Here is a 12,638-nt window from a genome sequence, read left to right as displayed (position 1 = left end):
CTCACCACATACATTTCTTTTCTTACAGCACAGTAATATTCATTGTATTGATGTATCACAATTTGTTCAGCCACTCCCCAAGTGATGGGCTTCTGCTTTGTTTCCACTTCTTAGCTATCACAAAAAACGCTGCTACAAATATCTGGAAGTATATGGGAACTTTCTTATCGATGGCTTCCTTGGGATCTAAGTTTAGTAATAAAATGTGGTTCAAAGGGTATAGATATAGGGGCAGCTAGGTGGCACAGTGGATGCCCTGGAGTCAAAAGGACCTGAGTTCAAATCCAGTCTCAGACACTTGACACTTACTAGCTGTGTGATCCCTAGGCAACTCACTTAACCCTGATAGACTCACTGAGGGGGGAGGAGAGACAACAACGACCCAACACCACCAAAAAACCCCAGAGGATATAGACATTTTGGTCAATTTATTTGCATAATTCCAAAACGGTTCTGCCACCATCTTACAGTTCCTCCAACAATGTATTATTGTGTTTATAATACCACAACCCTCCAATATTGACTATTGCCATTTTTGTCATCTCTACCAATTTGCAGGGTCTGAGGTAAAACATTAGAGCTGTTTTGATTTGCATTTCTCTATGAGTGATTTGGAGCATTTCTTTAAATGTGATTGTGAATACTTTGCAATTTTTTAAAGAACTGTTCATATCCTTTGATTACTTATCTATTGAAGAATGGCTATTAGTCTTACATATATTTATTGTTTTTATATCTTGGATACCAATTCTTATCAAATCTGACACAGATTTCCCCCCCATCTGACCCCTTTAGGGTTAATTTTGTCTGTATCAGTTTCATGTAATCAAAGGTTATCTATTTTACCTTTTGTGATTATTTCTATCTCTTGTTTAGTTAAGACAACATCTCTTGCCCACAGCTGGGAAACAGATATGTTCTATTTCTCTTCCAATTTTTTATATTATGATCTTTAATATTTTCATATCCATTTAGAATATATCATGGAGTCTGGTGTAAAGATCAGGGATTTTTAATATAGGGTCCATGAACTTGTTTTAAAAACACTGATAACTGTATTTCAGGATAATGTTTCCCTTATTAAACTATGTATTTTATTTTATGCCCTTCTGAGGAGTCCATTGATTTCACCAGACTACCAAAGGAGTATACAACACAAAAAACAAGGTTAAGAACCCTTGGGATAGATATTATCTACTGTTCCTCTCTGGCTTTATATTTATGGTTCAATGATTGTCAAGGAATTAACCTAAACTGTCTTAATTCTTCTCTGTGCTTCCTCTAGCAATTTACATTTTAGAGGGGACCAATAAAAGTTTTCAGTTGTACACTTTCCAAAACACATTTTGAATCACTTTAATAGAAGCCTCTTAGGGATGTCCTGTGAGTGACCAATGGAAATGGCCAGGAAATTTGGTCCCTGTCACCAACACTGCAGAAACACAAGACACCCTAGGACATAAAACTCCACCGAGGACCCAAAAGTACAGTAGGTCAGATGTTTAATCCAACCCCTTGTTTTAGAGGTGAGGAAACTGAGGTGTAGAGGTCACACAAAAGTAGATCCAGGGTCTGAACCCAGGTTGCTGCACTCCAAATTCAAGGTCCTTTCTAGAACAATGTCCTGAAATCAGTTTTATGTTGCATATCTACCATTTTCTTATGTCATATGTAGAGTTGGTCAGCCCAACTAGAATTAACTAGTTTTTAACATCTAGGACCAAGCAACTGCCCAGAGCTAGGATATGTTTGTTTTTTTTTTTTTTTTTGGGCTAGGCAATGGGGTTAAGTAACTTGCCCAGGGTCACAAAGCTAGTAAGTGTCAAGTGGAAGAGGCCAGATTCGAACTCAGATCCTCCTGACTCCATGGCTGGTACTCTATCCACTGTGCCATCTAGCTGCCCCACCAGAACTAGGATATGTACAATCAGATGGTGGCTTAATGACTGCTCACTAGGTTAATGATTTCTTACCTTGGTCACATTCCTAGTAAGCCTTCCAATGTGTACTTTGGTGGGTTTTGGTGAAGGACTTCGTCTCTTCCTTTCCTTTTCATCTCTTTTAGGTGGTTTCGATCTGATTTTAAAAATACCAGATATTTCATCAATCTCTCAATTACATCAGAAAATAATTACAAATTCCCTAGATCTTTAAGATGATGTAGAATTTCAAAGCATATGGTGACATGGTTCCAAACATGATACAAATATTAACTGCAAATAGTGTTTTCTCTTTTTTCTTAAAATTATTTATTTTTAATATATATTTTTTAAAACACTGAGTTCCAAATTATCTTCCTCCCTCCAACCCCTCCCTCATCCATCAACAAGGCAAGCAATGTGACATCAATTATACATGCAAAATCATGCAAAACACATTTCCATATTAGCCATGTTCTGGAATACAACCACCACCACCTAGAAAAATAAAGTGAAAAAATTATATGTCAATTTCCACTCAAAAGTTCATCAGTTCTCTCTTTGGTGGTTGATGGCATTTTTCATTATAAGTCCTTTGGAACTGTGTTGGAACATTTTATTGATCAGAATAGCTAAGTCTTTCATGGTCAATCTTTGTTACAATATTGCTTTTACTGCGTACTACCAGTTCATATAAAGTCTTTTCAGGTTTTACTGATGCCCCCCCCACTACCTCTTATAGCACAACAGTATGCAAAAAATGTTTTCAAAAGAAGCTCTTTACACTAGATAATAATTATACCATTCCTAGAAATCCCAAAGATAAAACTGTACAATATTACTGAATGTTAACGGGTCACCAGAAAGTCTTTAACAGATTTTTTTCTTCACTTAGATACAATGGAAGGCAATTATTCTTTAGATTGTGAGCTCCTCGAGGGTAGGGATCTTTTTTTGTCTCTTTTTGTATCCCCAGTGAATAGCACAGTACCTGGCATATAGTGGGTGCTTAAAAAATGTTTACTGACTTATTTTATACAAACTGATCTCTTTCTAGTCCACCAGGTTGCTAACTGATGCTTGATATTACTTCAAACATTTTGATTCTATGGCAAAAAAGCTAAAAATACCATCACACTCAAATTTTAAAAGGACAACTGGCAACTGTGGTTTCTCAGCTCATATTAGACAGATAGACTCAGATGCATGAAGGGAAGGCTCACATATCATTATCAAATGACCAATTGGCTACAAAGTATAACAGAAGATATGGGAGAGGTTTAGGCCACCACTCACTTGGATCGGGAACGCCTTCTATTGTCATGCCTTCGTCGAGAGGGACTTGGGGATCCAGAGGAACTGCTGGAGCTGGAACTTCGGGAGGTGCTAGAGCTTCCTGAACGACTTGATGCAGAAGAAGAGCTGGACCCACTGCTAGAGCCAGTACTAGTACTAGAGCCAGAGCTGGAGGTGGAACTGGATCGAGACCTGCTGAGTGATGAGGTAGAGAGGAGTAAAAGGGCCACAGGCTGAACTGAAATGGGAGTAGAATGTTTTTAAATTGGGATTAGGAGACCCCAAGCTCAATGGTAATGCTCTTGAGGACAGCACTCCATACTTTTACTTTACTACTCGTTAGGGAGCAAAGTTACTTCTAATGCCAAAATGTCTCTATTTGCTAGATTGGCAAAGAGATTCAAGTAGAAACTTTTAAGGTCAGGCCAAACTCCTGAGCAGTAACAGGTAATCAATCCAGAGAGAAGGAATCTAAGGCTTGGTACTTGCAGAAGTCAGTAGTAATGGAGGAAGGGAACCTACACACGTTAGAATCAAACAGGCCTAGCTTGGTGAATTGGTAGCTAACTGCTTAGAGCTGGTCTAAAAGTAGAATTTGTGTTACTGATTAGTTAATGCCAATGTTCATCAAAAATAAATATACCTGAGAAGTTACACACCTTGCATGGTGTGTAACATGGGAAGGGACAGCCCTGAACACTCCACCAATCCCCTACAAAAGGTCTTTCTTTAAAAGTTTTCCCAAAAGATGACAGGTTCCCAGAACACTGTTTGAATTTATCTGCTATATAAATAGGCTACCTGCAAAGAAATAACCCCTATAATCTGACTGTGCCTGCACATTGATAAAATCAAAGGAAAAAACCCTCCCCCAAAAAAATCCCCACCTGGAGGTGCTGCTACCACTAGAGGCACTGCGCCTCTTACGAGTTTTGTCTCTACCACGGTCCTTTTCACTTGATTCTTTGGTGGCCCCTTTATCTTTAGACCGGTCCTTTGACTTGTCTTCAGTTCTCTCCTTACGCTTGGTGGGAGAGGGAGCCCTAGAGAGGGGGAGAAAAAGAGTTGGTGAGAACAATGCCATTCCCAACCATAGCCTGAAACAATATGCCACAGCTTAAAAAATAGGGCATCCAAAAGCTTGCAGGGATCCCAGTTAATTACAGGGCAAAATGACCAGTTGTTTATGGAAGCTTTCACTGAGAACAAGCAAACAATTCCAAGTTTTGCCCTTCCTGAGGGATCCCTAGCAGTGGCTACCCCGAAATTAGCACTAGAAAAAGCTGACAGAAGGATTACCGAGTGCTGGACTTTTTATTATTTTCTTTGACTCCTAGCAAGCTCTTCTTTTTCATTCCTGATAAATCCATTCTCCCCTTCTGAGGTGGTTCAAAGCAGTACTGGATAAGTACTCACTTATCTGAGCTCTCACTTCTAACTCCTTGATTCTGAGAACCGATCCCTAATCGAATTTACTCCATAGAGCAGCCTAATAACAAGATAAAAGGATTTGAAAAGAATCAAAGGCAACAAATCTACTTTGCAGTAAAGAAAAATTCAGCAGTGTGAGGGTGGGGTAAAGAGGTGAGAAACACCAAATGGATTTAATACAATATACATTAAGTGTTCACGCAGCTGCGGAACAAATAGGTGGAGAAAGAAGCTGATCACAGGGGCAATTCAACATCTCCTCACACAGGCATTCTCCTGGTTCTAAAGGAAAGGTGTCTGGAGTTTTCACCTTACCCTGGTATTTTCTTATCAAAGCAGGATTGGAGGAAGGGGAATGGGAGGTAAAGGAAGATATCCTTTATAGGTGCAAGCTCATTTTCACCAAGGGAAGGTGAAAAGCTTCTTTACCCCGCCTCATTCCTTTGGAATACAATATAGTCATCACATGGGAGACAAGAGCAGAAGGCACCTGGGCCTCTCCCTATGGGAGACCTCTGCTTGGTTAGATCATTGCCAAGTTTCTTGCATAATTTAAACATAAAAATTCTATTATAACAGTGGATAAGAACACCAGGGTTAAGAAGTATTGGTATCACAAAATTTAATACCAACCTAATGAAAACTTTAAAGTTTCTGTTTACATTAAAAGCTAATGTAATTATACCTTAAAATTCATGTCCTCTTACCTTTCTTTCTCTTTAAATACGTGAATTGATACTTCTGTTTTTACATTGATATCTGACTATATCTTGCCCCCAGGGAGCATTCTCTTGTAACAAAGATGAAAAACAAACAAACATGATTTTACTGGCACAGAGAATTACCAGGTGAGGAAACTACCTTTAACAATGAAGGTTGACACCTTCTTTGAAACTTACAGAGTTGGCTAGAACACTAAGTGACTTGCTCAAGGTCAGGGAGCCAGCAAGTGTCAAGAAGCAGGGCTTCCAGTCAGTTTTCCTGGCTTTGAGGACAGCTCCAGGCCAGTTGCCCCATCACCGAGGAATCTCAACATTCTTACAATCAGGTGTCACATATCATATGTTAAATTCTGTAATTGAGTTTATGTAGCTAAGGTGGATTTGTTTTTCTTTTTTTAAATACTAGTTCCCAGGATCATGGCTTGTAAACAACTCCACTAGCTCCTGCATCATTATAGAACCATACATAATATAAACATTTGTACTCAAGTTGTAAACAGCTCACTGGGCTGACCCTATGCTAATTCACCCTGATATGGTCAAAGTTAATGTAAACTTATGAGCCTACTATTGGCAAAATGCCTTCTTTGTCTGTTTCTCTATAGAGCAAGTGAGCACTGGGTGGGGGTGCAGGTCTTTTTCTTCAGGAGGAGAATAAACTGGGTATGCATCTCATCTGTTACTCTATTGTCCTTTTTTGGTTTGGCTGTATCTAATCCTTTACAATTTACAAGGAACTAATTCTTCTGTTTCAACCCCTTTAATATTTCCATTTCTTAAAACTGGAAGCCCAGCTCTGGGTTAGGACTGGTACATTGATTATATTAGGCACCTGTCTACACTGCTCTATCTTATCTGGGGGGAAAAAAATCCGATTGTTGTCCATCACCTTCTTTTATAGTTGCCATCCCTGGAATAAATGTTTAGCAGAGGCCTGCACCAAAGTGTAGAGAAGAACCCTTGACCTTTGCAGTCAGAGCCAAGCAGCTCTGGATATGTGATTAGAGAGAAAAAGGCAGGAGGACAGCTGAATCTAGGTTCCTGCTTTAACAAACAGCTGGCAGGACAAACTGTAAGGTGGGAGGAAAGGAAACAGGTTTGCAAAACCTTGCAAAAGGAATAGGTTTGCTTCCACTCACAACAAATGAGGAAAAAGGGTATTTCTCCACATTTGAGTCTTTTCAAAAAAATGCAAACTCGTCCTCAACATAGCCAATTTCTAGAAGAAAATACACACAACTGCCAGCAATGAAATGCCCCTGATGCTCACGTTTTCAAGACCTGTGGACTCTGGGTGAACTAGACTGAGTAGTCCTCTATTAAGACAGTTACCACCCACCTAACAGACATTTTGTTAAACTTTATCTTGATAGGCGCTTACATTCCGGTGCGAAAAGGAAAGGACGTTGTAGGCTCCTTCCGCAGAGAAAATCTTTCAAATCAAAGCCCTCAGTGACTTCCGTCTTCCGTAAAGGCCACCTTACAGTTTGTCCTCTCCAGGTCTAAGCCTACAGACACACTCATTTTTTTTTTTTTTTAATTTTCAACTACACCAATTCGACTGAATGTTGAATCTGGATGACTTAGGGGAAGCCGAGGCTGCACGATTTTCGTGTGAAATAATCACAAAGAGTCGGGTTCTGTCGGTCAAGTTCCACGACACCCGACATTGCCCATCTGCTCCGGCCCCTCTCTCCCCCACCGTTTCTGACCCCTCGTTCCTGGACTTGCCCCGTGCTCGGGCCTCTAGTCCCTTTCCCGCGTCCCCCACGACCTCCAGTCAGTCCGCCTCCCCACCCCAGCTTCCAAGCTTCCTTCCCTGAGGCCTGGGGCTCCCTCCCTCCGTCCTTTGGCTCCTCCCCCTAGGGCCAGGCCGGGGCCCGTTTTCTCCCTCAGATCGCGATCCCGCCGGCCCCATCCAGGACTCCTTCCGCCCGTGAGGCGCTGGTCCATGTCCACCATCCACCTTCCAGGCGATGGCGGCCGGCCCCAGGCAAGCGCGGGGCAGGCAGAGCCCCGGATGGGATCGGATTCTTCTCGACACTTACATCTTCCTAAGTCCGCCGCCTCTGCCGCCCGTTCCTCCTCCCGCACTCTCCGGCGACCAGAAATGACGTAACGCGCCAGGGCGGGAAGACCGAGCGGCACGCACGGTGTTGACGCAAATGCGCACGACTTTTTACGTAAGCACGTACTAGTTAAAGGGACAAGACGGCTATTCGACTGTTCGCCATCTCTCCGTCTGCAGGTCGAGTGAGCAGCTGTGGCCTTTACCTTTCCTCCCGCAGGCCGTCCAGAACCTACTGAGGCGGGCCTCGACACCGAAGCCGATTGTGCGCGGCCCTTCTTAAGGTCTGCCACGGCTCCTAACGGTTTTGTCGGTAAATCGGGGCTGCGGCGTTCCGCCTTGCCCAGGGCCGCTTCGAGGCCGTCTCTGGACGCCCACACGGAAACGTGGAACGAAGAGGAGAGCGTGAGAGAGCTTTTGGAGGGGAATGAGCCTCACGCGCTCCGGCTCCGAGGGGGTTAAGGCCGCAACCTTCCCGGCATCCTCAGCGGCTTCGCTGGCACGCGCAAGGAACAGCGGGGGCGCGGGCTCGAGCACGAGCGCGAGCGCGCACCCCCCGCGGGGAGAAGCTGCTGGGACAGAGAGGCAGCGGCAGCGGCGACGGCGGCGGCGGCGGCGCTGCTGCCCCCCGGCTCAGGCTCGCGTCGAGGCCGGCCCTTCGGGGGCGACCGGGACGGGAGCAGCGACGAAGAAGACGGCGCCTGGGCGGAGGGCTAGGAAAAGGGATTCCGTTCCAGCTCGGGGCCGCCCCGACTTCGGGAGAGTTGGAGATCCCGAGGCGCAGAGTTCCCAGGGAAGCCGAAATGGGAGCGCTCGGTTGGGGTCTTGTGGAATGAGGGCTCCCCTGACCCTCCTGCGCTTCCCTGCTCCGCAGTCGCGTTCCCGGGGCGGAACAGTGAGTGACAGCCGTGTTTGCGGAGCACTTCTGGAGGGCGGGAGGGGGCCCTGGGAGGGGCTTCCGACCCCCTCCTCCACCTCTTCCCCTCCCCAGCACCCTATTTTAACAAATGATGCGCGGCTGATCAAGTGTGGCTGCTGGGGTGTCTGTGCGATGTCTGTGCGATTTGCACTTCCTAAAAAGTGAAGCCCTCGAAGGCTTCCTGGAAGAGGCGGGGCTGGACGGAAATGGGGGTGGACTAGATGGTGGAGACCACAGGAAGGCTTGGTCGGCCATTTGTTCCCACGTATTGGATCCAGTCACCCCATCCCCCGGTCATAAAATCATAGGTGTGGAGCTGGAAGGGACCTTAGAGGTCATCCAGTCCAACTTCTCTCGTTTTGCAGGGAAGTAAAGTGACTGGTCACACGGTGCATAATCTTGGCTGACTCTAAATTCAACACTTTCCTTGCCCTTGACTCTAAATCCAGCTTTTTTTCCCACTGTACATGTTTCAAAAGGTAGTCAGCATTTTTATTAAGTGCCTACTATGTGCCAGTCACTGCTAAGTGCTCAGGATACCAAAAAAGATTAAAAAGTCCCTGCTCTCTGGGAGTTCACACTAATGCAAACAACTATGTACAAACAAGATATTAGTGTGGGAATATCCAAGGATTCGTTGATAATCAAAGCTATCAACATGAAAAGTACATTTTAATAACCGGAGGATAGGCTCATGGTATCTAAATGACCAGTGAGCAAAGAATAGAATTTTCAGAATTCTCATATAGGCTTTAGCTGTATCAGCAAGAAGGAAAGGAGTAGAATTTTACAGTGGCTGAAAGAAAAAGTAAGAGGTTTACATTTTACAGATAAAACTTGTAAGTTTCCTTGCAGGCAAATAGAGAGGAAAGACTTACATATCAAAAATAGCAGATGGGGGAAATTTGGCAAATTTGTAGATTGATTAGTAAACGTTGGGGGATCTGTTTTAGAAATTAAAACTAGCCAGAAAATGCTTATCATGAGTAAATAAAGCTGAACCAGAAATTCTTTTATTACTAATAAGTTAAATTTTTAGAGTTCTCAGCTATATTTTACATTAAAAGAAAAAGCTTCAGCAGGTGGCCATAGTGTTTTGGTCTTTTTTAAAGCAGTGGGGCATAGATCTAGGGCTCAGTCACCTAGGGCTAGAAAGGAAGTTGTGCCCATGAAGTCATGGTTAAGTAGACAGAATAGGGGTTGCAATTCACTTACCTTTGAGATTGAAAGACATTACTTTGGTAACTCTTTTGTCTTCCTCCACAGAGATTGAAGACTATTTTGGGTAGGCCATGGGTTTGTCTTGGGAGGCCTTGTGTTATTTAGCTTTTGATGTCAGGATGGGGCCACATATGACCACACCTACTTAGGGCTCCATTAGTTAGGTTTTGTTGTGGTGTTCTCTTTTTAGATTTTGTATTTCTCCTGCTAATTAATAGCTAGTACCGATCGTAGGGAACACTGAGATCCTTTTAAAGAGCCATACTGGATCTTGGCCTGAGTGAGGTACCTAGACTCAGCCCTTTCCTCAAGGTGAGGTAATGTGACATCTGTACTTATCTGCCTTCTTATTCCTTCAGGTTTTGCTATCATTGCTATTTTATGAAAAGAGAAGGAAAGGGAAAGGGAGGACGGGATGGGGATAGTAGTTTCTGCTAGGTTGTGTGGTATGACATTTTTTTGGGTGTTCTGACTAGTTCTAACTGAGCAGATGGAGAGGAACCTGAAGGGAGGGGTGTCATATCCTGGCAACCACTTGAGCACACTTTTGCTTCGGGGTGGAGTGCTGAGAGGGAGGGCTGAGGGGAGGAAGTGTTTGGGCCTTGTGGTAGCCTCCTGTTTTAACTAATTTTTGCTAACTAGGTGCTAGGTTCTGTTGTTCTATGCACTGAAAGAGGGTAAATGCTACTAGCATTTCCTAAAAAGTAAAGTCCCAGTCAAAGCCCTGAGCCTGTGCCAGGTTTGGGGTATTGGTAATTTTAGTGGCTTCCAGGGCTGCTCAGGAAGTACTTTATAAAGCCATTCCATCTGCAGATATTTTAACTAGGTAAGATACAACCTGTTCACAGGTAAATACATCCACCTGTCAACAAGATTTAAGTACACATTAGGTATTAAGCACTGTGCTAAGCTGGGGATACAAATAAAAAAGAAAAGAAACAATCCCTACTCCTATCTAGCTTGAGTTCTTTTCATGATGTGTGTTGTGTATTAACATAAAAAAATATAAAGTAGTTGGGGTGGAAGCTTTGTGTAAAAAGGTAGTGCTTCAATTGTGTCTCGAAGAGAATGATTCTATGAGGGCAGCACAAGGGATTATTGCATTCCAGGACTGTGGGACAGCCTTTGCAAAGGCACAGATATGAGAGGTGGAGTATTGTGTGAGGAACATAAAGGAGGATAGTTGGCTGGACCTTAGAGTGAATAATGTGTAACGAGGATGGAAAGATGAGATGGGACTTCGTTGTGAAGGTTTGCTTCATGAGCCAACAAGAGGTCTTGTTTTATTTTAGAGGCAATAGGGATCCAGTGTAGTTTGTGGAGAAGGGTAGTGTCATGGTTATATCTGCAGTTAAGGAAAACTCTTTGGCAACTGTGTAGAGGATGAATTGTCATGGGGAGAGATTTGAGGGAGGGAGACCAATCAGGAGGCCATTTTAACAGTTTAGACAAGAGGTAATGAGAGTGATTCTCAGGGTAAACAGAAGGGGATGGATGAGAAAGATGCTTTGGAGATAGAATCAAAAGACATAGCAAAGTAATTGTGTGGGGTGAGAGTGAGAACCTAGCCTATGGCTAGGTTTTGAATTTGGGAGACTGGGAAAATGATTATGCTTTCCATGGAAATAGTGAAGCTGAGAAGAGGGGTGGGTTTTTTGGGGGAAAGGTAATGAGTTCTATTTTGAACAGGTTGAGTTTGAGATGTCTCTGGTATATCTAGTTTGAAATGTCCAATGAGCAGTGGGTGGTGTGGTTCCCACCCTCCCCCCCATGCTCTGGGGGAAGACTAGGACTGGCTATATAGGTGAATTAGTCATATGAATTAAAGATCATAATCCCATGAGGAGAGAGTGGATAGAAAAGGGCCCACAGTTAAGGGGCATGATATGGATGGTGAGCCAGCAAAGGAGCCTGAGAACCAGGAGAGAGTAGGGTCGTGAAAACCCAGAGAGGACAATCAGTGGTGACAAGTACAGCAGAAATGTCAGAAAAGAATGAGGACTGAAAAAAAATCAGATTGGCAGTTTTTGTTAAGTGATGAGGCCAGAAGCCATATTGTAAAAAATTGAAGAGAGGTAATGGAGGCAATGAACGTAAACATCTTTTTTAGGAATTTGGCTGAGAAAATCAGGAGAGAGATTAGACTGTAGCTTGAGCATAGATGGTGTGGTACAGTGAAGGTATAGGGACAGGCTTGGGTGTATTTGAAAGCAGTAGGCAAAGAACCAGTGGATTCAGAGAGATCGGAGATGGAGAAGATTGAGGGAACAGTCTGCTAGGGAAGTTGAGAGGTAGTGTCCTTGAGGATTTCAGATTGGTCCCCAGTGGAGTATTTGGATATCAGGGGCAGCAATGTTGGGGAAAAGGTGAACTTAGCCGTCTGTTGTTTATTAGGGGCTAGACTATCATCTGAGGAAGGTGACAGGTGAGCCAAGATGGGACTGATGAGTTGTGTTTGCTTTGCAGGATGAAGACGGATCAGAATGGGGTCCTCTTGATGAATTCTGCCCCGGGAACTTCCTCTGCGCTTCTCCAAAGGCTGCCTGTGTGTATGCATATGTCTCCGCACGGGCTGCTGGTTTGGAGTATACTGCTTGACAGACATCAGACAGGGCAAGGGACTCCTCAGGAGTGAGACCCTGGATGTACTGTAGCCTTAGCAGGCCAGGGTCATGGGTCGCCTAGATGACAATGCCAAGAAGCGAATTGTAGAACTTCGGAAAGCAGGGCTGAGTTTTCGAAAAATCAAGAAGGTCCTGGAGCTTGACAATATTCGTGTCACACCACAGGCTGTCTATCTCTTCTTGAAGCGAAAGAATGTGGATCCCAGGCCCTTACCTGGCAGCAACCATCCTCTTCCTCCCAGGGACCAGAACAGCCGGCAGCTGGCGCTCAGTCGGGCTGGCTGGGAGGATGAGCAACTCTGGGACTTGTTGCAAGAGAATGAGGTGAAGCCAAAGGAGTCCTTGGAAAGCCAGCCAGCTGGCCTCAGGGGAGAGCCTGGAGCTGGTCAGGGCTGGGACGGCAAAGAGGGCATTAGGATTGTCAGCGTGACATCTCTG

General features: G+C 44.1%; 2 protein-coding genes across 5 annotated transcripts in view; one reads left to right on the top strand and one right to left on the bottom strand.

Moving 5' to 3' along the window:
- RNPS1 (RNA binding protein with serine rich domain 1) overlaps positions 1-7,510 on the bottom strand; it is a 12,526-nt gene extending 5,016 nt beyond the window's left edge. Inside the window, exons 1-5 of one of the 4 annotated variants that reach the window (XM_027863081.1) lie at positions 7,417-7,510; positions 4,515-4,704; positions 4,103-4,258; positions 3,216-3,407; positions 1,974-2,076 (exon numbers count right to left, since the gene is read on the bottom strand). In XM_027863081.1, the coding sequence (XP_027718882.1) occupies positions 1,974-2,076; positions 3,216-3,407; positions 4,103-4,258; positions 4,515-4,585 (522 nt within the window). In that variant the 5' untranslated portion in view covers positions 4,586-4,704; positions 7,417-7,510. Of the gene's footprint in view, positions 1-1,973; positions 2,077-3,215; positions 3,411-4,102; positions 4,259-4,514; positions 4,705-6,749; positions 7,043-7,416 lie in introns of those variants that run through there. The other 3 variants (XM_027863079.1, XM_027863080.1, XM_027863082.1) reach the window with 3 other exon arrangements.
- A 736-nt stretch (positions 7,511-8,246) lies between these two features.
- Positions 8,247-12,638, top strand: part of LOC114043856 — a 9,571-nt gene continuing 5,179 nt past the window's right edge. The window contains exons 1-2 of the mRNA XM_027863078.1: positions 8,247-8,331; positions 12,043-12,631. Of these exons, the coding sequence (XP_027718879.1) occupies positions 12,249-12,631 (383 nt within the window). The 5' untranslated portion in view covers positions 8,247-8,331; positions 12,043-12,248. The remainder of the gene's footprint in view (positions 8,332-12,042; positions 12,632-12,638) is intronic.

This window comes from Vombatus ursinus, unplaced genomic scaffold (assembly GCF_900497805.2).
Source record: "Vombatus ursinus unplaced genomic scaffold, bare-nosed wombat genome assembly UNPS02014770.1, whole genome shotgun sequence".
In the NCBI taxonomy this organism is placed as follows: Eukaryota; Metazoa; Chordata; class Mammalia; order Diprotodontia; family Vombatidae; genus Vombatus; species Vombatus ursinus.
Note: the sequence above shows the minus strand (reverse complement) of the source record. Positions and strands in the feature narration are given on the sequence as shown.